The sequence below is a fragment of the Hipposideros armiger genome, unplaced genomic scaffold, assembly GCF_001890085.2.
Source record: "Hipposideros armiger isolate ML-2016 unplaced genomic scaffold, ASM189008v1 scaffold_146, whole genome shotgun sequence".
Lineage (NCBI taxonomy): Eukaryota > Metazoa > Chordata > Mammalia > Chiroptera > Hipposideridae > Hipposideros > Hipposideros armiger.
The window spans coordinates 1,961,922-1,988,495 of NW_017731496.1; the positions used below are offsets into that span (position 1 = coordinate 1,961,922).

The 26,574-nt window shown below is 45.9% G+C and overlaps 1 protein-coding gene across 3 annotated transcripts in view; it reads left to right on the forward strand.

The window, feature by feature from the left end:
* The window catches only part of EGFLAM (EGF like, fibronectin type III and laminin G domains), a 156,188-nt gene extending 129,855 nt beyond the window's left edge, over nt 1–26,333 (forward strand). For 2 of the 3 annotated variants that reach the window (XM_019650768.1, XM_019650770.1), the window contains 7 exons: nt 1,599–1,779; nt 7,132–7,155; nt 9,523–9,601; nt 12,547–12,690; nt 19,053–19,136; nt 24,214–24,317; nt 25,140–26,333. In XM_019650768.1, the coding sequence (XP_019506313.1) occupies nt 1,599–1,779; nt 7,132–7,155; nt 9,523–9,601; nt 12,547–12,690; nt 19,053–19,136; nt 24,214–24,317; nt 25,140–25,294 (771 nt within the window). In that variant the 3' untranslated portion in view covers nt 25,295–26,333. The remainder of the gene's footprint in view (nt 1–1,598; nt 1,780–7,131; nt 7,156–9,522; nt 9,602–12,546; nt 12,691–19,052; nt 19,137–24,213; nt 24,318–25,139) is intronic. The other variant, XM_019650769.1, reaches the window with a different exon arrangement.
* The last annotated feature ends 241 nt before the right edge of the window (nt 26,334–26,574 follow it).

Here is a 26,574-nt window from a genome sequence, read left to right on the forward strand (position 1 = left end):
GGTCCTAATTTGCACATCCGAGATGGGAAGCACCCCTGGGGCTCTGTTCTCTTATAATACCATGTGAGGTCCAGTCAGTATTTGCCAACTGATGTGTTTCCCTTTGTTGCTGAACTGTGGTGTCAATGACATCTCAGTTCAGGCCATTGTCCCCTCCCTTGAGTGAGATTGGCCATGTTTAACTGTGTGTTTGAAACTCTCACTTAGAAAGCAAGCTGAGATGCTAAGAGGCATCACACCCCTCACCAACCTTGCCAAGCTTTGTTCTCCATCCCCCTTCAGGCAGCACACACAGCCCTTTCCTCTTCAGTGCCTGGAGAAGTCACCCTCCCCTCTCAGTGGCCCAGTCATTGACTATGCCATATTGCCATATCCTGCAGCAAACATGCCATTCTTGGCTTGTCTTACATACAGATGACTGAGTTTCACAGCCCTTAGCTTGAAGCATGAAAAGGGGAGATTGTAGAAGGATCCTGGCTAGTCTCTGGCAGCTTCTGAGATTCAGGGCTGGAGGGATGTTCTCTCCCAGCTCCCCTGACACTCTCCAAGGAGTCGGCAAGCCAGTGGAAACATGAATTAGTGGCAGGAAGTGCCATTGCTAACCCCTACAGGGTGAGGGTTCCTCTGGGGGTGTTTTCTCTGTCGCTGAGTTCTGCAAAGCATGCGTTGAGACACTGAAACGCCAATAGCTCAAGGTAAATACACATTCTCTGAGCCAAAGACTGAAAACAATGAGTCCACTTATTTCGAGCTGGGGAGTCCAGTAATCTCGCCCTATAATTCACCTGTTTCCTCAAAGCCCCATTGCAGGGAAAAAGGGGTGGGGGCCGAGGAGTTCTCTGGTTCCAGTGAGCAAGCCCAGCAGTGCTAAGAATGTGATCTTTCACCCTTTTCCCCCCCTAATGGTAAATGGGATGTGGAGAGGAAGGTAGTTCAAGAATGTCAGGGAAGGACACTAGCATGGGCTAATGAGACAATCGGGAAGGCCCACTTGATGGAGCTTGAGGAGACTGACTCCATGAGAACATTAGCCAGAAAACAGCAGTACAGCGAGATTCCACCGGCACCGGAAGCCATCACTCGCCCTTTGATTCCTGCCTGTCTAACACTTTGGTTTTGATTCTTCCCTACTTAGCTTTATAACAGCCTCTCTCAACTTTTGCTGCATCTTAGACTCACCTAGAAAGCTTTTAAAAGTTCCTGATGACTGGATCCCACCCTCAGAGGTTCTGATTCAGTTGATCTGCATGGGACTGGGGCATTCGTGTATTTCCTGAAACTCCCCAGGCAATTCTAATAGGCAGCCAGGTTGGAAACCCTCCTTTGGTGGTCATTGGGACTTGCCTCTGGCCTCCCAGAGTGGCCAGGTCTTCCAGCACCAGAGGATGCTGTACCTTGCAGATTCTCCCAAGTACCCAACGTAATCATCTGAGTTCCTGTGTCACTTGCAGGGCTGTAAAGGCAGCCACTGGACTTTTTCTCTTCTTTTGAAAGCTCCCTCACTGCACGTAGTTCAGGTCAGTGTGCTGAGGGGAGCTTTAGAACACTGCAGAATGTTTTCTGAATTCCTGAATGTCTTTACTGTTTGTCTTCCCAAGATCATCCTTAACGACCGAACCATCCATGTGAAACATGACTTGATGTGGGGCGTGAATGTTGAGAATGCGGCCCACCCCTGCGTGGGGGCCCCTTGTGCCCACGGGGGCAGCTGCCGGCCCCGGAAGGAGGGCTATGAGTGTGACTGCCCCTTGGGCTTCGAGGGGCTGCACTGCAAGAAAGGTATGCGCGGGGGTCTCAGGCTCAGCTTCCGGGGGCAGGGGGCATGGACAGACTGTTGGTGGGCCGCCACTCCTAAGGGAAGAGTTGGTAACACCGAGACAGCCATACTGGCTATTTTTATCAATGATTTCAATAACATATTAGATGGCAAATTACATGCAAAGTACTATAATTATTCAATAATTAAAATGCTGACATACTTCTGTAACAGTAAGTAAAGAGCCCCCCTTCCTCTGTGCCCTAGCTCCTTCTCTGAGAATCCCCTCATGGTCCAGCAACCAAAGGGTTAGCCCATAATATAAGGGTTTTCCAGGATCCCCTGCGTCTGAGCCACTGCAAGAGCTAATCCTGATAGGTGGGTGCCTGGGCTTTATTGGCTGATACATATTTTAATTAAATATTTTGACCCCTGCCTGTGAATGTTATATAGAGAAATCCGAGAAATGTTGTCAAATACAGAAAAATATGAATTGCACATGAATTAATTGCTCCAAACTAAAGCATAAATAACCTTCTGTAGAGTGCTATTTTCCATACTACCTAGGTTTCTTGTGTGCATCTGTTTCCTCATCTGTAAATTGGGAATAATGATAGCAATAGTGTCTAACACAGAGGGTTGTGGTACAGATTAAAATGAGGCAGCGCATCTTCCTTAGAAGAATGCCCGGTAAGTACTCAACCAGTAGTAGCCATTCTTATTAGTGATGAGAAAAATAAAATCCATTAGCAGTGGCTCTGAGCTACTCAGCTTCCAAACTGCCCTTGTCTGAAAGCTAGAGTGACCGTAGGCCCTGAGGCCCTGCTGAACTGAGCTTTCTACAACTGCTCAAGAGAGATAGGGCCATGGCCTGGCACCTAGAAGAGGCCTGCCCACATATAGCCATCAAGTTGGGCCATGTGGCCCTTGTTTGGAATGTCAAGGTGGCCTCACCTGTACAGGAACTAATTTTTTTTTTTAAAAAGGTAGACAAGCCTGAAGGAAATAAAGCAGCCAGCCTAAGTGAATATGTGCTCTCTCTTTCCCTTTTGTTTCCAGGTTCCTGATATTTATCAGAAGTAGGGCTTAGAGGGAAACTGTAAGTTACAGGTAGACATTTTGGTATATAAAATGATAGGAGAGGTGGTTTTACAGCAGCCTTAGAAAAACATGAAAGGTGCCAATGTGCCAGCTGGGAGATTAAGTAGTATTATATTTAAATGAATTTTGAAACCTGCATGACAAATCATATGAATATATTTAGGAACACAGCTTACCCTAGTGATAACCCACCCAAAAAAGAGTAATTGATCCATTTGTGAATGAGCCTGATTATGCGTCTAACAAGCAAATCATTGTTTAGCTTATAGCTTATACTTGCAGAGATTTAGTTCGAGAGTGGCCCATTCATTCAGAAATTTGGGTTTGGATTGCACACATTAGTTTGAATTTCCCAGGTCTCCATTTTACCACAAGCAATTCAAGTTTGCTCCTGCCTCAAAACTATTGTAACACTAATGGTGAATATATAAAAACCAGGTTTAAATGAACAGTTAGTTTTGGGACTCAAAGGAGGAAGGAAAGGATAATTTGTGCTCTTGTTAACCCTCATTTCCTGCTATGCAGAACATTAGCCATAATAGATACCAAGAGCTAACATTTATAGCTTCATAACTATAGATTCAGGTTCATTGAGAAACAAACCTTACCAGAATGGAGGGACAGGTCTCTGGTGAGGGTCTGGGCCTCCTGGCAAGAGCCCAGCAACGGGCAGTAGCAGCGGCAACTGGGGGGCATTTAGGCCTCTTTCTGACACACACTGGGCTAGAGCCATCAGCTGCCTTCCTGTCGTATCAGTATCTCCTTGTGCTTTGAAATAGTGCTTCTGGCACAATGGCAGCCCTTGCCAATGCTACAAAGATCCCCTATGGGAGGCAGGGCCTGGATCACATAACTTCCTCTCCTATTATGTGGCTTCAAAGGGTTAATGGGGCTCTGGGTGCAGATTCATGCTGTTAAGGACACATTTTCCAGGCCCCACCAGGCACACAGCAGTACACCGTTGCCATACAGACTGCTGTTATACTAGGAAAAGTGTCTAGCCCTAGGTAAGGATTGGGAAAAAAGGGAAGAAAAATGGGCAACTACAATTGTTCCATAGAGATGCAACAGAACGTTCTATAAGTTTGGGTAAATTCTTAGCTCGAAAGATCCAGAATGGCTAGAAGCCATCCTTGGTTATCAGAGAGAATCCTGTCTAACCCAGCTAGGTGATTCATAGTCTTATATATTTAAAGGTTTGCTTTTTTCCCCCCTGCCTGAAAACCAGGCCATACCTCAAAAGTAAGAACCTAGGGGCGGCCGAGTGGCTCGATTAAGAGCTCGCTCAAGAGTGTGAGTTCTGAGCAACAGCGGTTCGATGCCTGGCCCAAGCTGAGCTGCCAACAGGTGGCAGGATGGCTCAGCTAAAAAACATAAATTAAAAAAAAAAAAAAAGAACCTAGTCCTATTCCCCACAGAAGCTAAACCCGCCATCTTACATTGAACAACATGGTGTAGAAATCACCAGCGCCAGACCCATTCAATCCATTCCAAGGGGCACCTTCTCCATTGGGAATTTAGTTTTCAGAATCCCCAGAGAGTCTGGTTTTCTCTAATCTCATTAGAGTGTTTGTGGCAAGCAGGCAAATTCCACGAGGGCCCTGGTCGGAAGATGGGAGGCTTGTTCTCATCTCTTAGAGGCACAAGAGGGCTGAGGCCCAAAATTCAGACAAATCCTGGATTGGTTCTAGGCACCCAGACCTTCGTGGCAGTTTCGGGAGCCCCCTTTGTCCCTGCAAGGTTGGGGACAGGCCCAGGAGAGCCTGAGCCCTTCCAGAGGTGGGCAAGGTGCCACCCACTGAGCTCCGGGGCTGCCCTCAGGGCACTGCTGGCTCCCTGAAGCAGCAGCTGCAGAAAATGGAGCCTCTCTGCCCCAACCTCGGGAAACTAAGACCGGAAGAGCCAGAGGTTCATCTAGCTCCCAGCCATGACTTCTGGTGCTTACAAAATAAACATAAGGCTTGACTTTGGGGATCGCCTTACCTTCATGTGGGGGCTCTCCCTCTTAGTTGCCTTCCTCCACTTCCAACCTCAGCACCCCATTCAGCACCCAAATAACAAGACCCCCTTCTCATCTCGCCATAGGGGTGTCAACAAGACCTCCCTCTTAAAAAAATACTCCCCACCCTTAGAGATTTTTTTTCTTCATTCTACTCTCATCCAAATTTACCATAATGGATATGGTGTCCCAGTCCCTCGTAGCTGTTATATCCAAGTAAGTTACTAATAAGTTAAAGCAGAATTGTACAAAGTGCATATAAAAAATTAAGTTCTAAGGAATATTAATGACTGTTTTGCACACAGAGAGATAGACACGCATATATTCCCATAAACATGGGAGGGGGATTCTGTGGTCAGATAAGTTTGGGTAATCCTGGGTAAACACAGTTAAACAGCTTTCTCTTCTGCGGGACTTCTCAGAGCCTTTGCTATGATCTGAATGTCCAAAACAAGGGTACAGGGCGCAGCTATTTTCTCCTGGGGTTCTCCCAGCCAATAGCAGACAGGCTACTTGGGGAAGAACTAGAATTCTCTGTCCTCCCTTTCCTGTGTCTTCATTACTGAAAACAGCCTGGTCTCAGACCGTGTAGGACTCTGCAGGCCACTAGATGGGGGTGTTTCTCTATAGCCGGCGAGCTGATCGGCGCTCACTACAGACACCCACAGCTACTGAGGCCACAACTGGACTTAGGTGCGGCACGCTTTTGTCAGGAATACAGGGTCCTATAAATTGGGATCTGGCCTGATCTATATTGACCTACCACCTACACAACATTTAGGACATTTTAGTGGGTTGTCGGAAAAGTCATGACGTATTTTTTTCTGTTTTTCATTGCAAAAATGCATCATGACTTTCCTGACAACCCAATACTTGGTATCCAGTAGGCTCACATCATATTGCTGGTTCTGATTTTGGTGATTTTTTTTTTTGGTCCCAGTGTATGAAAAATAGCTTCAGTAAATATAGTCCACTCTTGAAGAAAATCCCATACATAAAAACACAGATTAATAAAATATGCATACTACAGGGAATTTCTTGTCTTAGGATGGTGTGTGATTAAACAGTCACAAATTTGGGAGTGTTCAGCCTAGATATTGGTCTTTAGATAGCTGAGGGCTGGTAGTGGAGAGAACGATTTTTGTTTCTCTGTTTACTTTGTGACTACAGCATCCGCTTCATGTAACAAGAATTCTGTACCAAGTAAGTACTGTCCCACAAGGGTGAGTGGTGCCCCATGGATGAGTGAGCTGCCCACTGTGGAAAGTGTTTCCTCAGGCTGGACAGCCCTCCATCAGGATGTTGGTGAGAGGAATCCTGGTTGTTGGGAAGCTACACGATAACATCCCGGGGTCCTTCCTTTGCTGTGGTCCTGTGACCCTATGAAACAGCCAGCACTCAATTTAGCTCTTTGTGGTCAACTGGGAATTTCAAGTCCCTCAAGTGGAAAATGTGCTTTGCCTGGCTCAGAGGCTGCTATTCACTGTGTCATAAGATGGCACAAGATTTTAGGTATAAATGTGAGGGCGTGACAAAAAAACATATTTCGAGTACTACATCAGTAAGGCCTTCACCACAGGGGAAAAAGAAAAAGAAAGGCAAGGTAGAAAAAAATAGGTATAAAGGGTTAGGTTAAAATATAATCATGTTTACAGTATTTAAACAAACCACCAAGGGCCAGAAAAGCCTAGACGGCCACTGCCAGGTCCAATGTTTTAGAATATTAATAATTAATATTACCATCTACTGACTCCAGTGAGTACATTTTCACCATTTTGTATTCAGTGGTGTCATTTCTGGAGGGTTCACCTGCCCTTTGTTAAGTGCAAAGTAACCGGAGCTCTGGAATCTTGCAAATGGGGGGTAGGGTGGGAATTCAGGGGATGTTTTCCACGCTGGAGAGAGAGCAGGCAGCTAGCCGGCTTATCACTCCTTTCTCACATGTAGCCTAGAGCCAAGAAAAGTCATAATCATTGATGAGGTAAGTAACTCCTTAAGCAAGGAACCTGTTTCTCCAGGTTTAGAACAAATGAGGATTGTCAGTTCAAGGTCAGCGGAGCCTCAGAGGTGTCAGACAACTTGCACACATCTTCTTGATCCACTGCCACCCCTGCCCTCACCATTAAGCCAAGGCTGGGAAGTGAGTTGAGCCCTCTGCAGGGCTTTATGAGGGAAACAAGGCTGATTTCCAGTTCTCTGCGAACAAAGTAATTGGGATTTTAAAATAACTGAAATCCTGACTTTCCCTGTTCTGTTTCATGCTGGCACATGGCAGAGTGTGGGAACCACTGCCTCAATAGTAAGTAGAGTAAGTCCTATGAGAGACTATGAAAGGGCTCGGGGCTCATGCCAGGGCAGGCTCTGGCCAGGCCGTGGGCACAGTGCAGGCCAACCCCATACAGAGGGTAACTGGGGTGAGTGGCGTGGGACTTGGACATCTGACCACGGTGGTGGGAATCCTCTCTCCAAAAGTGCAAGCCTTGAGAATGCCCTTGAGTCCCAGCCAGACCTCAGGAAGCTCCCGCACTAGGGGGCTTAACAGGCAATTGGACAGGGCTCACACAGACCCCTTTGGGCCTCCATGTGCAGAGCTGGCGTGTGACAAGCACATCCTGACCATTTCCAGGAGTCCAGGGGAGCAATAGCTGTTGGCCACGGGCCCGTGTCCCTGGCCAATAACAGCAGGGACAGGCCCGGCCTGTGCCTCTTGCCCTGGGGGTGAGCCAAGTCCAGCAGGGGTGCCTTGGTTACGTTTAGCTCCGGGAAGCACTCTTCCATCAGCCTGACTGTTCTCCTCCTCCTCCCTTCCCAGCACTGGATCCTGAAAGTCAGGGCCTGCCATCCCTGCGAAGAGCTCCCTTTTACCTCCTGTAGTTTTGCGCTTGTGTTTCTCTTCTCTTCCTCCAAGCCCGCCCTCTCATTTCTATTTTTACTCCTCTGTCCATTCTCTCTGCACCGTGCTTCTTCCATTCCCTTCTCCTTTCCCTGCCCAGAGGCTGCCCGTCCGTCCACCCGGCTGCCCGTCCGTCCACCCGGCTGCCCTTTCTGTTCATGCCTCCTCCTCCTCCTCTTCTTTCTTGTCATTCTCTTTTCTTCTCACTCCAGTTTTCCCCTTCTTTCCCCTTCATCTTTCTACTCAGTTCTTGCTATTTTGCATCCCTCTTCTTTTCCCTTCCCAACTTCCCTTCCTTTTTCCCCCCTCTTCCTCCTACTCACTTTAACCAGAAAGGAGAGAGGCTGGTTGTGCGGCCCAGAATCTTAAGATACAAGAGTCTTTCATCTCTGTCTCTGTCCCCGATGGCAGTCCCTTGTCCAGGCCTGTGCTGCTTCAGCGAGCAATAAAGCAATTCCTTGGATACTTACCTCAGGAATTACCTTTAAAATTTTTATTTCTTGTCCTTTGCTTTTTGTGTTCTCTTTTATTTTTACTTTTTATGTGATGAGTGACCTGCCAACATCGGAACTTATGCTTGGGGGCGCTATGTCATTGGGTTTTGGGGTTTGCTGTTACCTCTCTCTCTCTTTTTAAATATTTAGAAGTTAAGTTTAAACTCTCCTATTGTTTATAGTGTCAGATAATTATACATGCTCTCTCCTGGGTGTAGAGTCCTTTGTTCAGTGTCTTCTTTGCACCAACCACATATTTTTTTGTGTGAAATTCTAATTCTCTCTCGTTTTGCACGTTTCTTTGAAAATGAGATTTATTCTACCTTAATTTCTTTAAACTGCCCTTTCCATGGATTTCTAAAGAGGAAAGAGATATGACTCTTATCTCTTTGGCAGAAATCACCTAAGTTATCCCCAATTTTTGATGCCAAACACAACTATATAACCTATTCTTTTGCCAAGAGTGTGGAAAAGGATGAATTCTCAGAAACACAACGTGATGACAAATTGGGAGGAAGGAAATACACTTCTAAAATACTGGAATGTAAACAGTGGGCTGAGGACCAGCACGAAGGAGAGCCCATCTAGTTCGTGGTCTCTTGCTCTCTCGGCTGTACGACATTGGGCAAATCCTTGATGACCTCTGTGCCTCGTTTTCCTCTTCTATAAAATGGGAATGACCAACCCTCCCCTTTCCTCACACTCCCTGCTACTCCATGAGATTGTGGTGACGATCTTGTGAAATATGACACAGGAAAGTGATTTGTAAAAATGTAAGGGAAAGCCTCAATTCTTGCACTTGACCAGCCTCTTGAAGTCATGGCTGAAGAGGCTCTGGGGAGGCTTGGCTTCCAATAAAGAAATTCTAGTGAATTTCTTGGGGATTGTTCCCTCTGCCTCCCTTGGAGAAGACCCAGGGTTACCCCCCCCCCCAGCTGCTCCCTGCATGGCCTAAGACCTGCTCTCTTTGGCTTGCAAGAATAACTGGTACAGATCAAGTTTCAGCATATGGCAAGGCCTTCTCAGTAGTGCTGAGGGCATTAACAGTGCCGGCCAGTCCCAGGGAGGGGACAGGAGGGAGATACCAACGTCAGGCCATCAGACAGGCAGCTCCAAACCTGGCCAAGTGTTTGTGTGCAGCCAAGAGGAAGGAGCTGACAAGTTGTTAAATGTCATATTTCCAGGAGCTGGCCGTCTTTGTATTTTTCTGCCATGTGGTTCTGTGCTGGGGTCAAGAGAGCCACATACCATATAACCTCCATTTTCTGTTCTGTCTCAGCCATCACAGAAGCCATTGAGATTCCGCAGTTTATTGGCCGCAGTTACCTGATCTATGACAATCCAGATATCCTCAAGAGGTAATAAGTGTCATCAGGCACCTTTCTTATCTCTCTGGGGGCTGATTTCTCAGTATCTATTCCAAGGCATTTCGTTATCTTCTGTGCCAGAAGATAATTCTCTTGAAGAAGGCAGTTTAGCCATGGCCTCAGGGGGAAAAAAAACAACACAAAATAAACACAGAAACTAGAACAAAACAAAACAAAAAACAAATTGAAAAAGGCAGCCTTTCAAATAACCCAAACGGTATTTGGTCAAAGAGCCTGGAGAGAGGAGTGTGCCCAGCCTTCAGGCTTCCGAGTGTTCATAACTCCTGAAGCCAGGGTTACAGCGTTATTTCCCAGACGGGGCACTTAGCTTCATGCTGTTCTGTGGCTGCAGTCTGCAACTCCGCCTGGAGCCTGCAATGGAAGGGCTCTGGCGCCCCCTCCGCTCCAGACAAACGGCTCCAAGTCTATTTCCCACGTTGCATCTTCATCAACAAAGGTCCCGTGTCCTCTTCAGGCTCTGGCCAGTTCAGTGAGGGACACCTCAGCTCTCTTCATGTGGATACAAGAACATGGCACACGTAGATGCCCAAGTCACCACCGTGGCTGTTAATCCCTGGTGGCACAGGCTCCAGCCCTTCGCTGGCATCCGAGCCCCTGGTTTGGAATAGCCTGGCTACATGACAAAGGAAAGGCTGGCCCTTAGCCGAGTCCTACACCTAGTGATGCTCATCTTTGGTGCTTTCAGTTTGCCTCTCCTCTTTCTGTCCCCTCCCCTAGTTCTCTGTAGTTTATAGCGTGCCATCCCCTATTCCACCGTCAGCACAACCATTCTACAATTTTTCTTCTTCAGGTTGACTGTGTCATCACAGACTAAGGCAAAGCTTTAAGCTAAAAGCACCAGCGCTAAAAGCACGAGGGTAGAGTTTGGTGGCCTTTCAAGAAGCAAAAGTGGTTGGTTGAAAGGCATTTTCTTGGGGAATTGGACACACATAACCCTAGTAACTGAACGCACACCAAGCCGACAGACATTGTTTCATTTCTCTGTACTCACGTTGTATTTATCTAGGTGATCTTGACATGGGGCTGAGGCAAAATGGATTTCCAGCCAGGAGAGACCCTCTTCCTTCTTCAGCCCCGTTCCCCCAAAGATGGAAGAAGATTGAGTCCCCACAAGACAGGGACAGTGTGAGAGGGCTCCAGTGCTTAGTGAGCAGCCCTGGGTGGTTTGGGGGAGTACAGGGGTTTGGTGAGAGTACGAGGCATGAGGGCCCCAAACCAGAGCAACGCGGATGGAACTTGTGTGTGTGTGTGTGTGTGTGTGTGTGTGTGTGTGTGTGTGTATACATGCATATGTGTGAAGCTGCAGGGAAAAGTCAAGTTCAGGGTCTGTTTCAGTTAGATGCCTTTGGCTGCAAGTAAAGAAAACTCAGCTCAAAATGTCTTCAACATGAAGGGTATTTATTTTTTCCATAAAACTAACAGTCCAGACTTAGATTAGATCCTGGCATGAGTAATTCACAGGATCAAATGTATCATCAAAGACCCAAGTCTCTCCTCTCATTCTGTCTTATTATCCTCTGCATGCTCTCCAAAGGCTACTTTGTTTGTGGTTGTAAGATAGCTGTCCATAAGACACTCATAAGATGGCTATAAATCATCAATATCCAGTGGAAAAGTTAAAAAACAAAAACAAAAACAAAAAAACTTGTTTTCATGCTACTCTTTTTAAAAGGAAAGGAATCTTTCCTGGAATCTTCCTGATAAATTTCCTCTATTTCATTGGATAATAGTTGGTCACATGTCCATTCCTAAACTAATCACTGCAAGAGAAATGGAACCATCATGATTGACTTCTAATGTATCCAAGGCAAGTGGTGGAAGGAAGTAGCCTGGAACAAGAGATTGGGAAAAGCAGGTCTCTAGGGAATGGGCCAAAGCTGCACCTGGCCTGGTGGAGAAGTCACCATCACTGCTTCTCCCTCACCATCCTGAGGCCTTGCACGGGGAAGGCAACCTTGGTCTCTTCCTGTCTAGACCAGGCTCTGGGAAGCCTAGACAAAAGTCCCTTCCACTGTTTACTACCAAATACACTCTACAGCTCCAAGTATGTGGGACAGACGGAGGGATAGTACAAGTGACAGGAGAATAGAAAGAGACTTTTCCAATCGTCTTATATTAGTAGTCATACGATATTATGTTTGTTCTTATCTCACCTTTTATTTAAGGATCTCATACTTGCTTTTCTCCCTACAACAGATGAAACACTGATCACTTTAGTGAGAATGGATTTCTGAACTGGCCTATTCCCAAGAATTGATGAGCACAAAAGCATGCGATCCTATTCCTAGCCATGGCTGTAGGAGCAGGGACCTGACCTAACAGAGCACCTCCTCTTCCCTCTCAGCTTCTTGTTCCTCTCCACCCTGCCTGTGCCCAACACCTCCAAAAAACCTTACCCTATCAAGCCACCTTCCTTGTGACACTCTGACTCCTGTCTAGTCACTCCTCTGCCTTCGAGGACAGTCACCACCAGAGCTGGCCCTCTACAGGCACCATCGTAGCCCAGAGACACTGCCAATTTGACCCTCTTGGCAATTAAGAAACCTTTCTGTTGGGGCACGGGGAACACTTTCCCAAGGATAGGAAAGGAACGAAGGAGGTAGGATAGGAAAGGAGGACTGAGGCGTGGTTTGGGGGTGTAACCAGACCGGAGAGTCTGATTAATCTGTGACTCATCAGATGTTCTTTCTTGGGGTTACCCCACACTTGGGGAGGGAGACACCGCTGCAGAGTGAGCAGACTTTTAGGCCTGTGGCGTGTCCTTTGGTGGTGACGCCAGTTCTAATCTGGTAGTGAGTGTCAGAAATGCCTGATTATCCGTATGTCTGGCTTCTTGGGGCTGGCAGAAAAAGCTCAGAAATGGATGTTGGTGGAGAATGGTTGATTTGATGCAATTGTTTGTGTATTTCCTCCAGGGTGTCGGGATCCAGATCAAATGCCTTCATGAGGTTTAAGACAACTGCCAAAGATGGCCTGTTGATGTGGAGGGGAGACACGCCCATGAGACCTAACAGTGACTTCATGTCCTTGGGCCTTCGGGATGGAGCCCTGGTGTTCAGGTAAACCCCCTGGCCAGCTTCCTTTCACATCACCTTGCCTTTTTTTGTCAGATAGTGCAGGTTATGCCAAACAGAGTGACACAAAAGCGAACCAGCCTGCTGGAATTGCCTGAAACGCTGGGCTTACTTGGGGCTCCAGGTCTTCCTCTCCAGGATCCATCTTCTAGAGCAGCAGTCAGCAGTCGACAGCCTGTGGACCACATCTGGCTCACCACCAATTTTTGTAGATGAAGTTTTATTGGAACACTGCCATACTGATTCATTTGTATATGGTCTAGGACTGCTTTTGTGCTACAGTGGCACCCTGGAGTAGTTTTAATAAGGACTGTATGACAAAGCCTAAAATATTTATTGTCTGGCTCTTTACAGAACAATTTCGTGCCCCCTGTTCTAGTATGTTTCTATCATATGCTCCCCATTGGCATATTAGGAAGTAATAGAAAGGGGACTTGATACTGCCGAGCGTGGTCAACACAGTGCTCATTGGCTCAGGCAGATCTGAAGATCTAAAGTTGGGAGACCTGGCTTTAAATTCTGACCCTGCGCCTGATTAGCTGAGCAGCCGTGGGATGGAGAACACCTGCTTTCCGCTCTCCCGCTGCAAAGAAGAACAAACCACAGATTTGTATCTCAATAGATCAACCCAACATTTGGGTTTTGGTAAATGCTTCTTGGGTCATATCAATAAGGCAGTCCCCCAAGTTCTTATCTCTTTTAAGTGAATTTAGACTGCACTCCAATTTTTCAGATGGGTCGCTCTGAAGTAGCTAAAGGATTGCCTGATAACTTCTCCCCACCAGAGTGGGTGGGAGCTGGGAACCCACAGGGCACAGACTTGCTTGTGTAATGTGAAAAAGCTTCTCTCGAGATCATGATGACACATCCTCACTTGAGGATAGAAATAACATGTCTGGATCTGTGATTCCCAAAGTGTGGCCCCTGGACCAGGAGCATCAATGTCACCTGGGAAGGTCCTAGAAATGCAAATTCCCAGGCCCTGACCCTGACCAGAAAAACTCTAGGAGTGGGGCCAGCAATCCTTGTTTTCACTGTTTCCCCATGTAATTTGGGTGCGAGCTAAGGTTTGAAACTCCTGCTCAGTGTATAGACCACCTGCTCTGACAGGGGCAGGGATTGCTCTGACTTTTCCTTCTTTAATCCCCGCTCTGGTGTCTAGCATAAGAGTTCACTAAGTGATGTGGAATGAATTAGAATAGAAATAGACAAAGGCAAGGGAACTGAACTGTGTAGAAGATGAAGATGTAATTCTGGGCTTCCGTAGGTCATGCATGGGAATTACTGACAGCCAGAGTAGGCTCATGTAAGTCTTTTCAATTTGAATAAAAAGCATTTTGAGAGGAAATGTCACTTTTCCAACATCATGCTTGCCCCTCAACAGCAGAACATGCTAAGTGATGCAATCCTATGACTGTTGGGGACTTTTGAGAGAAGTATGTGGTTGAAGGCTAGAGGATGGCCAATGAGAGCAGTTCTCATCATCTCTGCCCCACTCCCCTCAAGGTCAAACACCAAGCTGTTCACACCCCAGTTTCAGGCTGGCTGCCGCGAAGCCATTTTCTTGTGGTTTTCCTGTGGTTAACCTCGCCAAGGCCTCAAGTACTTGATTGTGCCCAGAAAAGCGAACTGAAACAGTAGCTCAGCCATGGGTGGAAGGCCAACTTCCCCCAAAACCGCTGGCTAAAACCTATTCACCAGCCACCTCAGCCCAACAGGGAAACTCGATATGCTCAGGGTTGTCTTGAATCTCCCACTGGCCCTCACGCCCGACCCTGGCCAGCCCCCCACACGCCCCCCCACCCCAACCTTCCCACACCCCCTAGGCACCCTTCGAACAATTCCATCCCGGACATATTTCTTATGTTACTATTTCTTTCTCAGGTTTCTGAAAATTAGTCCCATGGGGGTTTTGTTGTTTGTTTGTTTTTTAAGCCTGGAATTCTGGTTGTGTGCTGTGTAAAGGACACACAGCAGCCCCCATCGCTGAGGCAGACGTCTGTGCTCGTCCCTGGGGCTGGGGCCACAGCCGCTGCTCCCCTGTGTTTCTGTCCTCTGAGCAGTTACTTGCCCACTTCCCTTCACCCAGCACAGATGTATGGGAGTGCTGTGGGAGGCGGGGCACAGACAGGACTTAGGGTGCAGGCCGATGGTTTGGAAGTGTCAGTCAGTCTACAGCGAGCCGTGGCCGAAGCTTGTTTCAGAGGTAGATTCCTGGGCCCACACCCAAAGATCTTGATGGAGCACGTCTCCTTAGATGCCAGAATCTGTTTGGAAACAATCTGGAACCACACCCTGTAAAACAGGGCCTGAAGTGGTCAAAGACATGAGCTACCAAGTCGGACAGGTGTGATTCCCATGGCCATGTGACCCCCTGCGAGTTACCCGACCTCTCCATAGAAGGAAAAGATTTGTTGTGAGGGTTGAATGAGTTCATTCCTGTAAAGGTCTTAGTGTGGGGCCTGGCATATCTAGGATTAGTGATAATAATTATCAAAATTATTATCCTTGATCAAGTGTCTCCCATGTTCTAAAAACCCCTACCTCAGATCGATAAACATAGGTAAGAACATTGGCACAATATAACTGCTTCATAAAATGTAGTTATTATTATTGCTATTGTTATTATGATTTTTAAAGAGACATTGGCCCCACCTTCAAGCAGCTTATATCAGTGGAGCCTAGACAGTGAACTGGTTTATTGGGTACACAAACCATTTTTGAGGTTTTGGTGTTTGACTCAAGTCCAAAGCAAACAATAGGAAACCTAAGATAATAAAATGTATTCTCAACTTTCTTGACTGTCTTTCTTCACCCAAATGCTGGTGCTTTTGCTGAGCTCCTCTGGCAGAGAATAAAAAAGAGCAATGGAACTCTAAAAAAAAAAAAAAAAAAAAAGTTATTTATAGTTTTTGTGCAAGATTAAGTAGAAGAAAAGGAATCTAAGTGCTTGGCTAAGGGTGTGGTTTTTTGTTTATGTTTTTGTTTTATTTTGTTTTATGAATATATGTGGGACACAAAACCCAGCAAACAGGTTTGTGAAAACCACTTGACTGACGATCTTTCCCCCTAATTTTCCATGTGACCTTGATATCATTTTTGTGCAACAGAGAATGGGAAGAGGTCTGGCATTGGCAAGGTGCCCTGTGCTACAGTGTGAAGGGGGCACGACTGAGTAAAGGTGCCACGGAGGCCGCCGAGTGGTTTCCAAAAGGCCTCACCTGATGGCACTTCCGGGCGGCCCACTGTGGCGCTCAGCCTCATAGCCTTTCCTGCATGCCAAGCTGAGTAGGGAAACTTGGATCAGGATAACCAATCCACGCTCACCAGATTCACAAAACATAGAGAGCAAAACCAGGCATGCCTTTATTCATTTTTTTCATTCATTCCTATGTTTTACTTCTTTTAAGAAAAAAAAATGAGTTAAAATTTACATAAAGTGCACAAATGTTAGGTGTACAGTTTGATATAATTCCAAACATGTAAATACCTGTGAAACTACCACCCAGAACGAGACATTGAACATTTCCCACACCCAAGAAGGCTTTCTCATGCCCGCTGCCAACAGGTCACCACTATTCTCGGTCATTTATTATTATATAAAAGACAGTTAGGTTCCAGGGTGACGTATTAGGGTGTCTGGGGAAACAGGGGTTATTTGGAGGGTCTGAAATCAGATGGAGTAGGGGTGGGGGTAGAGAGTCAGGCTATGGCGATGCCAACCAACTGAGTGTTGTATCCCCATGTCCCCCCTACTCGCCACCAACACACACACACACACACCCACGATGGCTGGATTCCTGTCTGCTAGGCTCAGTGTTGACTCCCTGAGCACACTTTGGCTCTGTGAAGGAGCAGGAGCACTATCATCAAGCTGAAGGACAGAAGAGGAAGGCCCATCCTTTGTCCAAATGCGACTAAAAAGGTTTCCATTCACATTCGAGCCTAGTGCCCCTGCAGTTATACCCAGGTCACCTCTATTCTGAGAACTGGGTGTTCCTGACCTTTTTGGTTACATATTTACAGCCTGCTGGTTTGGTCTCACACATGACTACTCTTCACGTAGAGAGCCTTGTCGAGTGTAACTCTTGGAGGCAACTTCCTGCTTCCTGCTACTTGCTCCGGTTATTTTGTCCAGCCTGTGTGCAAGCCACATTAAGGACGGCACATATGTGGAGCGGTGGGATTATTTGTTTGGCTCCTACTATGTGCTGTGGTCTTTACATATGTTATCTTAATATCGCCGATGATCCTTCAGGGAAGGTAATAATTAACCCCCATTTCACAGGTGAGGAAACTTAGTCTCAGACAGATGAAACCAATTGCCCAAGATCACTGAGCTCGTAATTGGCAAGAGTGGGAATCAAGGCAAGTTAGCCTCATCCACGTGTCCATGCTTTCTATCACCCGCGCTGCCTCTCATTAAAGCCACTCACAGTCAATCGGCTACATTTCCGCCAGCCAGCTCTCAGCCCTGCTTCGTATTCATTCACTTCTTCAATGAGCATTTGGCCACTAAATAATGAAATCTGAAAATTCCACCTCCAGGCTGCTTCATACAAAGGAGACAATTGATGTGGGAAAATTCATTAGAAAATAGTGGATTTTTCTGAGTCAGAGTCACAGTTTTGTCTCATAGTTTGTCAAGTCACCCGAGTTCTATTCTCGGTTAAATGCCGATGGGCTGTGTGTGTGACTTCTTTGAGTCTCCGTTATTAAAAAAAAAAAAAAAAGACCCAGAGTGCTTTCCCTAGGGAAAGCCAAACACATTCTGTCCTTGGTCTTTTCTCAGACAGTACATGCAAGAGCTCAGGAGCTAATCCAGGTTTCTTCATTTCTATTTCTTTCCAGTGAGGTAAAAGAGTAACATGTCCTCTTACAATATGAGGACAGCATTGTCCCAGATGGGATACATTTTCCTTCAAAAGCATGATTACATAGGCTTTATTATGTTATCAAGAGGAGGTCTCGGCAGCTGGCCCAGTGCCCGGCCTAGAGTAGTCACTCACTAAATATTTGTTGAATTGAATTAAATTAGAATAATTGAATGAACAGTGGACTTAGAAGGATATTTCTCCCTGGTAAACAACATGTGCATGTCTTCTGATACCCTTAGGGTATCAGGGTATCTATAAACTGAAATAGAAAATAGAAAGCTACTGAATAGACCAACTATCAGAGTAAAATGGGGCTGGGAGGAGTGGGGGGCAGATAAGACACCAAGTTCAAGTCCTATACATTAGCATTGGGATTTTTAGGCAAATTCCCTTAATCTCTCTGGGCCTCAGCTTACTCTGCATTGTTCTGTTTTGTTTTGTTCTGCTTTTTAAAAAGTGAAAACACATGTATTTGTTTCTAGGGCTGCCATAAAATTTACCACAAATTAGGTGGCTTTTAAATGATAGAAATGTATTCTCTTACAGTTCTTGAGGCCAGAAGTCCAATGTGCAGTTTTGGCAGAGCTGGCTCCTTCTGGGGGCTTGGAGCAGAAGCGGTTCTGTGCCTCCCTTCTAGGTTCTGGCGATGGCTGGAATCCTTCGTGCGCTTGGCGTGTACATGCATCACTCCAATCTCTGCCTTCATTACCATATGGCATTCTTCCCTGTGTGTGTCTGTCTGGATCCAAATTTCCTTTTCTTATGAGGACACCAGTCGTATTGGATTTAGGGCCGCCCTCACCCAGTGTGACTTCATTTTAACTAATTCCATCTGCAAAGACCTTATTTCCAATTAAGGTCACATTCTGAGGTAGACATGCATTTTGAGGTGATACTATTCAATCTCATATAACACATTTGAAATGATAAAGCCATTCTTGTTCCTAATACTAGACTGATGCTTCTGAACATGGGGCTTTAAAAATATCAGCCTTGAGGACATTATGCTCAGGGAAATAAGCCAGTCACAGAGACAAATGCTGTATGAGTCTCCTTCTATGAGGTACCTAGAATAGTCAAACACATAGAGACAGAAAGTAGAATGGTGGTTGGCAGGGGCTGAGAGAGAGGGAATGGGAAAGGGGTTACAGAGTTTTAGTTTTGCCAGATACAGAGTTCTGGAGATGGGTGTAAAACAATGTCAATATATTTAACACTACTGACCTGTACACTGAAAAATGGTTAAGATGGTATATTTTATGTTATGCATATGTTGCCACCATTAAAAGCATTCTTTTGGTCATTCGTGGCCTAGCTTAGAAACCTCATTTATAACATTGTTTTGTGTTGAAGAATCTACCTTCTGAGTTCCGTAGACCTTCTGCAATGAGAAGCATTGGCGAACAAGTGCCTGCCTGTCCTTCAGTGCTTTATTCTGTTCTCTGTCTTGTTCTTCTCCGACACCATTAGCTATAACCTGGGCAGCGGGGTGGCGTCCATTACGGTGAATGGTTCCTTCAATGATGGTCGATGGCACCGAGTCAAGGCTGTTAGGTGAGTACCCACCACAGAGCGAGACAGAGCTGGAGCTCAGCGGAGGTGGGGTGTGCTCCCCAAGTCCCCTCAGTCCCACTGTCCTCTTCCCCAACCTTGCCTGACATCACGTACTCCTGATCTGGGTCATTGAGGAGGTTTTTTTTGTTTTTTTTTTTAATTGGGGAATTGGGGGGGGAGGGGAACAGACAAGTTGCTATCCTTTTGTTCCTCAGTCTAGCTGTGGAGGACGTCGCTTCACTGGCCCAAGTTGGCACCATCATTGTGCTCTTCCTGGGTGAGGCAGATCAGTCGCCAGCTTCTGGATGGCTGCTCACGCTGGCTGCTGGCCACACATGGTAGCCCATGGCAACCCACTGCAGCAGGGGCTGCAGCCTACGCCATCGCTGGCGACTCACAGCAGCCCAGCTCCAGGTCGAGCTGTTGTTCACCATCTTAGCTGTAGAGGGCAGTGTCACTGGCCCTTATATGTGGGATCTGAACTGGGGCCTTCTAGTGTCCCAAGCCAGTTCCCAACCATCGCGCCACTTGGCCGGCCCATTGAGGAGGTTTTGCTGCCAATTCCCACTTGTGCCCTTCACAGACACTCATAGGCCAGGGAGGCTGAACTCCCAAATCTTGACTCAACAGTGACTGTCTAGAAAAATCACTAGAGAGAGTCTTGCTGTTTAGTGAGATCTAGGTATCTCTAGTGAGATGAGACTTCAGGGCAGTGGACTTCGAGGAATGCTTCAAATCTCATTAAGGAGGCACTTGTCCACTTTTTTTTTTTAACATTATATTTTCTGAACCTTAGAAGCCATGTATCACCTGCCCCAATTGCATATCTTCCCCTTCACAGAAGTCACTCCCCTGACTTCTGATTAACTTTAGGTGAGTCATTCTGTGAACATTATAGTTTTGCTACCTGTACCCATATTCCTAACACTATATTTTGAGTAACTGACTAGCAGGCCCAAACTTAGCTGGATGAAGAAATCTCAATCCAATGCCATGATAGATGAAGGTTCTAGGAGATGAGCTGAACAGTGCTTTTGGTTTGGGTTCCCTGAGAATTTACCACAGCCTTTCCTGAGAAGGTCATGAGTGGGGCTTGGAAAACATGGGGCTACCATGGCCCATTTCCTGCTCAGCTCACTACAGGCTGTGGCAGAAGTAGCTTTGCTGGGCCCTGCTCATTTGTACACTGTGCCTGCCTTTGACACCCAAAAGGATGTGTGAGGATACGGAAGCAGATCTGTGCCATCAGTCACCCAGGTGGCTTGGAAAGCCCTTGAGACAGTGATTTCGATGAAGCCCTAATTCTGATTTGTTAAAAAAAGAGATGTCTTCCCATAGTGAATATTTATAGGCTTAATCTAAAATAGATTCTAGGGTATAAGTTAAATGCTTTATAGTCTAACCCAACTCCAAGATAATCTAGACTATGTGGCTTCCAAGTTATTCATTTCTTTCTCTTACTCGTTTATAAAAGGGCTCACTTAGAAACATCCAAAGGAATATAAAATACTTGGCCACATCTGATCCCTGTAACTCCCATCTTGTGAACATGCCATGCTCAATTTCCTTGAATAGAGAAGGTTGGTAGGACACTCAGACATTGCAGAAAGATTTTTTTTAAACCCTCAAAATTGCTGTGGTTTGACTATGTGCATCAAGATACACATTGGTGAGGATTCTAGGCACTTCCTAGACATCTAAGGAAACAGATGTTAAGTTACTTTCCCAAGACTGTACAGCTGTTTGTGGGCAGAGCCAAGATTAGAATCTTAGATCCAAGCTTTCCATCCCACTCCATGGTGCAGCCCACCTCAGCTAAGATATCAGCTGTTTTGGAGGGATACGACAGGGAGTGTTTCATCAGAAGAGCTTCATATGTCAGAGCATCAAGCTTGGCACTATGAAGATGGGTTAGCAGACTTGGCTCTTACTACTATCTTCATTGATATCTCTCCTAGTGGGTCTTAGGTTGCAGTGAGGGCTGAACAGAAGGAACCGAGACCAGGACCTGGATAGATGGCAGGATTCAAGCAGATATTGTGAACTGTGTTCCAGAGCATCAGACAGACCTAGAAGTGATGGCACAACAGATCTAAGCAGGAACTGGGTCAAAGCCATGGATATCACCTATGACAAGAAGGGTTGGATGGGTTCTGTGCAGCAGGCTCCAGGGTCAGAGAAAGGGGGATCAATGCAGAGGAGACCTCTCAGGGGAGCCTTGCTGTCTTGCTCTGAGTAACCCTGGTCTTGCAAGCATTACTACTAGCAGAAAAGAGAAACAACTTCTCATTTATCAAGCATCTTCAGGATGCTAGGCACTTTACATACTTTATCTCAATATTCACAACAATGTAGGTTTTATAATCTTCATTTTACGGATGAGCATGATGATATATTCATAACAACACATTCTTCTACCACCCTTTATTGAGCAGGTATAGATCAGGCATTATACTCTGTGCTTTTCATGCATAATCTCTGATTTCCAGAATAGCTGTGGAAAATAAGCACAGTCATTCCCATTTCAGATGAGGAGTTGAAGCTCCACAAATTTGCTTGTCCAATCAACTACCATTAGGAGCCATATACTATTTCAGACACATAGGCTACATCATTGAATAATACCAGCATCCTTGCCTTGATGGTCTTGCATTCTGATGGGAGGCAATAGACAATCAGTAATAAATATAATGAAGAAGTTCTTTCCTTATTAGGTTAAAAGATGATACCATGTTTATTTTCAAATCTAAGCTGTGAATTATAAGACATAGCTTCATTTTGGAGACATAAAAAAATGAAAAATTCGGGCTGGCGGAGTGGCGCGTTGGTTAAGAACTGGTGTGGAACGCCAGAGGGCCCCGGTTCGGATCCCACATATGAGGGCCAGTGACACTGCCCTCTACAGCTAAGATGCTGAACAACAGCTCAACCTGGAGCTGGGCTGCCATGAGTCACCAGCGATGGCGTAGGCTGCAGCCCCTGCTGCAGTTGGTTGCCATGGGCTACCGTGTGTAGCCAGCAGCCAGCGTGAGCAGTCCTCAAGCCGCAGTGAGCGGCCGTCCAGAAGCCGGCGATTGATCTCCTTCACCTGGGAAGAGCACAGTGATGGTGCCAACTTGGTCCAGTGAAGCAACATCCTCCACAACTAGACTGAAGAACAAAAAGACAGCAACTTGTCTGTTCCTCTTCCCCCAATTCCCCAATAAAAATCTTAAAAAAAAAATTCTTAGGACTGATGAAATAAAGTGGAAAAGGGAATTTTTTAGAGTAATGGGGGAAAAAGGCAGGGCAGGCAAAGCAAGGTGCTGGGAGCATTGCCCATGACAGCAACCAGGTATGAGATTCTAAAATAGCATATCCACAATGGGGAGGCAGTGTGTGGTCTTGAGGGTAAGGACAGAATTGAAGAAATACCTGTAAAGCTAGTTGCTCAAAGAGATGCTCTCAAGAGGTGAGGCCAAGGCAATCAGACTTATATCATTGTATCCCTCCCCACCCACCCCAAAAAGGGGTAGAGCCAGGAACCTCTGGAAGGCAAATGAAGGGCTAAAAGCAAGAAGATTGGTTAAAAATTTTTACTTGAGGAGTTAGAGTTCAAGCCCCTTCTCTACTTCATATAGCTGGCCCACCGTCCTTTTCCTACCTATGGAAAAATAAGTCAATTCCCTGGAGAAAGTAAGGGCCTCTGGAATGGGAGACAGTAGGTCTACTAAATACTGTACTATTGTATATTGTACAAATTAAGACTGGGGACTCTGTGAAAGTTCTTATGTTGAATGTTAAGAACTCCATAGTTCTCTCCCTATTGGGATTCCAGAATGCTGGCAACCAGACACAGTAAGGAGAGTAGAAAATCCAGGTGTCCCCCAAGGAACTGATTAAGTAGGATCACAGCACTGTCAAGCCACAGTCAAAAAAACCTCATGCTGCACACAGAGCATCCAACCTGCTTTTTGGAACTCAACACTTAACTATAAAGTGGTAGTCAGCCATCATGAGGCATTTGAAAAAGGTCTTCAGTATAAAAGATGGGTGTCAGAACAAATAGACATAATGAAGCAACTTGGAGGAAACGGAGACTAGGAATAAAAAAATGATAAAACAAAAATGTTGGTATCGCCAGGAAATAAGCGGGGTTATTAACCCAAGAAACAAGAACTGTTTGCTATAAAACAGAACCATAAAAAACTAATAAAGAACTTGTAAAGCAAAAAAAAAAAAAGAAGAAGAAGTGAGGCCTGGCTTGGTATACCCCCAAGAGCAATGGAAGTGGATATATTAATACTTTTTTGAAGAAGGTTCATGGGGTGAGATGGTTTTGGAAACCAACTCAGAAAGCTGCACAGCTCTTGCCGTAGATGAACACCTCCATGCCACTGGTGTCAGGGTCACTTTTGAGTGGCTATGTGGGTCATTTAGAAACTTCTAAGCCATTATTTTCCTTCCCTAGAGTAATCCTCTACCTACAAAAACTGCTTCATTGGCTTCCCATTGTGCTTAGAATAACATCAAAACTCACCATGTGTCGCTGTGTCACCACCACTCCTTCTTAAAGTTCTCCTTTAGTTCCCTCCCACCTTCAGGATGAATTCTAACTAAGCCCTTCACCATCAGCTTCTGGCTTCGTCTTTCACCACTCTTTCCCCAACTCCAGAATTCTCTGTGCTCAGTCTATACAGACCCATTTGTCTTTTCTCTCTTTGCCATAGCCACTTCCTGCTTGCATAGCTTTCTCCTTCACCTGACCTCCGCAGCCTTCAAAACTTATCTCAGACAGACTCTCCTTTGAGAAGCTGTCCCTGGCCCTCTCCTTCTCCTGTGTAATTCCACAGCATCCTGGCATTCTTCCACCATAGAGAGGTGACACAGAGTTGTCATCTGCAATTTGATTGTTTTGTCTTCCTCGGTAGACCTAAACGCCTGAGGGCCAGGAATGTGGATATGTGGTTTTTTGTTTTGTTTTTTAGAGCTCCATCATTTATCATAGCTCCTGGTGCATAGTAGGTACTTTCATACATTTTTATTAAAATGAATGAATGATTGAATGAAGCTTCAAAAATGGTGGTGGTTTTTACAGGGATGGCCAGTCGGGAAAGATAACTGTGGATGACTACGGAGCCAGAACAGGCAAATCGCCTGGCATGATGAGGCAGCTCAACATCAATGGAGCCCTGTATGTGGGTAGGTGACCTTTGACCAAACCTAAACTATGCCAGTGCGTTTTCTTGTTAGTCCTCCATGTGCCACGCTGGGGCTGCCCGAAGCCGTGCCCTTCCCTGGATCAGTCAAATACCTGGAAATCAGGAAGTTCTCTAGATCATCCATGCTCCCATTTTCTGAACTTCTGACTCATGGCTGAGGCAGCAGGAAGCACTTAGATGCCTTTGTGCTTTGGACTGATCCACCAGGAAAGCCACACTTTTCTTGTTTATAGAACAGGAACCTGCTAAATATAGCTCTGCAAATTCTCTGGGTGGAAGGAGAATCCTTCCTTTTTCTGGCCCCTCTCAGAATTCGAATGAGTGATATTTCTGTAAATAGCTTAGAACCTGCCAGTACAGACACAAAAGCATGCAAAGATGTCTCTAGGCATGTGATATTTTCCAGAAGTGAACTTAATTGAAAGCATTCAACATCAGTGTATTTCTTTTGGGTGATGATGACATCACCTGTAACTACATACTACATTTTGTTGACATTGTACAACATTTCAAAATTTACCAGATACTGTTTGGTTTAAAGTGGCCAACTGGGTCAGAAACCACACGTGAGGTAGGTATTTATAGCCTCTGGTTGTGTATTAGATTGACCCAGGTCAACCTGTTCCTTCAAGGATAATTATAAATTAGATGTGATGTACTGAGTAGTTCAAGGGACCCACAGCCCTCACCCTATCAGCCAAGAGATGCCTTGTAGACACTCCTAAAGAGACATCGTCATGTAGTGTCCTAAAGAGACATCGTCCCCTTTGGCTCACCCCATCTCCCTCTTGCTTCCTGGCAGGTGGAATGAAGGAAATTGTTCTGCACACTAACAGGCAATACATGCGAGGCCTCGTGGGCTGCATCTCTCATTTCACCCTGTCTACCGATTACCACATTTCCCTCGTGGAAGATGCCATGGACGGGAAAAACATCAACACTTGTGGAGCCAAGTAATGGCAGCTGGGCTTGCCCAAGGGACCGAGGCTTCTATCCTGAGAATCCCGGGGGCCTGAGACCCTGCCTGATGCCATACACGGAGGCACAGGCCAGGAGTGTTTCCTGTCATCAAGGAGAAAATACACCCTGATGAGAAACTAGAACCAAGACAGGAGCAGCCCTGTGTGGCCTTTCCTACTTACACTCTGTGGGCCAAACCCAACGGAATCCTCTGTGTAGGAAGCATCAAACTTCGTCCATTGAAAGTGTAGTGGCTGCCAGAGATCACACATCAAGGCAAATTCCAGAGCCTGTCTGTTGTGGCTCAATGACTGTGTTGTGATTCATAGTGCATTAAAAAAAGAAAGAGAGAGAGAGAGAGAGAGAGAGAGAGAGAGAGAGAGAAAGGGTGGTATTAAAATACTTCTCTCCTTCCCTGACTCATGATACTTACTGACAGCAGAATGACTCTGTGACCTTGAACTTCACATTTCTCACCTTGGCCCATGAATTGCTAGGATTAACCCTTTCCACTCCTCGCTGGGTGGTTCAATGTGCTCTGACTAGTCCATGACAATAAGGATGAGGGGAGACATAGAATCATAATCATAATGCTGCCCCCGTTAAGGTTTACCTTCAATGAGAAATCCCTACTTTTTATAATGCTCATCTAAGAAAATGAGCACCATGATTTTGTAGCTGTCCTTTTGTATGTGTATATTTTTATAGCTACCGATTGTCCACAGTGTATACTTTTGCAAGTTTGGGTGGACGACCCTGAATTCTTTGCACACTTCCTAAAATGTTTTTCCCAAAGGAGACTCGTTTGGGCTCTTGGTGGCCTCGATGGAGTGGGGTAGGTAACTTGGGGTGGGCATTCTCTTGGGGAGCTGACCACTCTTTTTTTGGTAAATGTTGATGGCTCAAGGAGATGAATCTGAAGCTTCCAAAATAAGCAGATTAAAAGGCACACGTGTTACTGAGATGGGGCACTGTCATTTTTGTTTTAAGAGAAGGGGAATGTCTGTAGTGCATGTGAATAAAGGAGATGAAGAAGGCTAGAACTGATTCATTCAGCCACTCATGCATCTGTGGAGGTGTTCCTGATCCTTGCAGAGGCCATGTCCAGAAACGGACATGAAAACAGTGAGTGTTTCTAAGGCTGTGCTGAGGTGTGAGAAGCAGAGCTGCTTCCTTCTGAGCCATTGGCCATGCCCCTTTGCTATTCACACATGTGACGCTGGCGACAGCTGGCTCACTGGCAGATCCGCGATGACAGGATATGCGAAGGGAAAGGT